Source organism: Eretmochelys imbricata, chromosome 14 (genome assembly GCF_965152235.1).
Source record: "Eretmochelys imbricata isolate rEreImb1 chromosome 14, rEreImb1.hap1, whole genome shotgun sequence".
In the NCBI taxonomy this organism is placed as follows: domain Eukaryota; kingdom Metazoa; phylum Chordata; order Testudines; family Cheloniidae; genus Eretmochelys; species Eretmochelys imbricata.
The window spans coordinates 30,331,678-30,332,904 of record NC_135585.1 but is presented as its reverse complement, the minus strand read 5'-3'; the positions used below and the strand labels follow the sequence as shown (position 1 = coordinate 30,332,904).

Sequence of the window (1,227 nt, the reverse complement as noted above, 5' to 3'; positions counted from 1 at the left end):
ATGGCAAACACAGAAGGGAGGAATCAAACGTCCATCACAGAATTCATCCTCCTGGGATTCAGGGATCTTCCTGAACTGCTGGCCCTACTCTTCCTGCTGTTTCGAGTGATCTGCATTGTGACCTTGGCCGGGAACATCCTCATTGTTGCGCTAGTTGTGGCTGATCGGCGCTTTCACACCCCCATGTACTTCTTCCTGAGGAACTTGTCCTGCTTGGAGACCTGCTACACCTCCACCCTCCTGCCCAGGGTACTGGCCAGTTTCCTGACAGGGGACAATACCATTTCTGTTAGTGGTTGTATGACACAATTTTATTTTGTTAGTTTCTTTGCTGCTGCAGAATGCTATCTGCTAGCAGTGATGTCATATGATCGGTACTCGGCGATATGCAAACCGCTCCATTATGCAGCCCTCATGAATACCAGGTTCTGCTTGTCGTTAGCAGCTGGGTCTTGGATAAATGGATTTCTGGCTGGTATCATAGTAATAGTTCTTATGTTACAATTAACTTTCTGTGGCCCCAATAAAATCGATCATTTCTGCTGTGAATCCACAGAAATGTTCAAACTCTGCTGCAATGGCACCAACCAGATAGAGCTTGTCATTACCATCCTGGCTGCTATATTCACTCTGCCTCCATTTGTATTAACCGTGATGTCCTACGTGTGTATCATCTTCACCATCCTGAGAATCCCTTCCACTGCCGGGAGGCAAAAGGCATTTTCTACCTGCTCCTCTCACCTCATTGTGGTGGCCATTTTCTGTGGGACCCTAATCACTGTGTACCTGCTACCAAAAACCAACACACTGAGAGACCTGAACAAAGTGTTCTTCATCTGCTTCGCAATTCTGACTCCTATGGCCAATCCCTTCATATACAGCCTGATTAACCACAAGGTCAAGGAAGCCCTGAAAAAACTGTCAGTAAGTGTCTAGATTTTATGAGAATTCAGAAACTTTAATCCCTTAAGGCAAGATGGTGTAATACTCATGCTATGTGGACCTTATTTCTCACTCCATTTTTGGTGATATGCGCTTATAACATTTTGAGGATGTGCAAAGTTTTGAAAGTATAAGAGGAATCAATACCAGGACTGTTGGAATAAAACTGAGCTGTATTTTACTTGCTGAATGTGGGTAGATATCTCGATTAATTCCATACACTAAAATAACTTAGGGCTAGATCTACGAAGGGACTTAGGTGTTGCAATGAGCAAGTTTTAGTGC

General features: G+C 44.1%; 1 protein-coding gene across 1 annotated transcript; it reads left to right on the top strand.

The window, feature by feature from the left end:
• On the top strand, window positions 1-936 carry LOC144274991 (olfactory receptor 10A7-like). Its single transcript, XM_077834075.1, has one exon. It carries the CDS (start codon window positions 1-3, stop codon window positions 934-936), a length of 936 nt encoding a protein of 311 aa, XP_077690201.1.
• Window positions 937-1,227: the final 291 nt, after the last annotated feature.

What these genes read in the sequence shown, in the direction of transcription:
- LOC144274991 (XM_077834075.1), top strand. Translation starts at nt 1, where the DNA reads ATGGCAAACACAGAAGGGAGGAATCAAACGTCCATCACAGAATTCATC.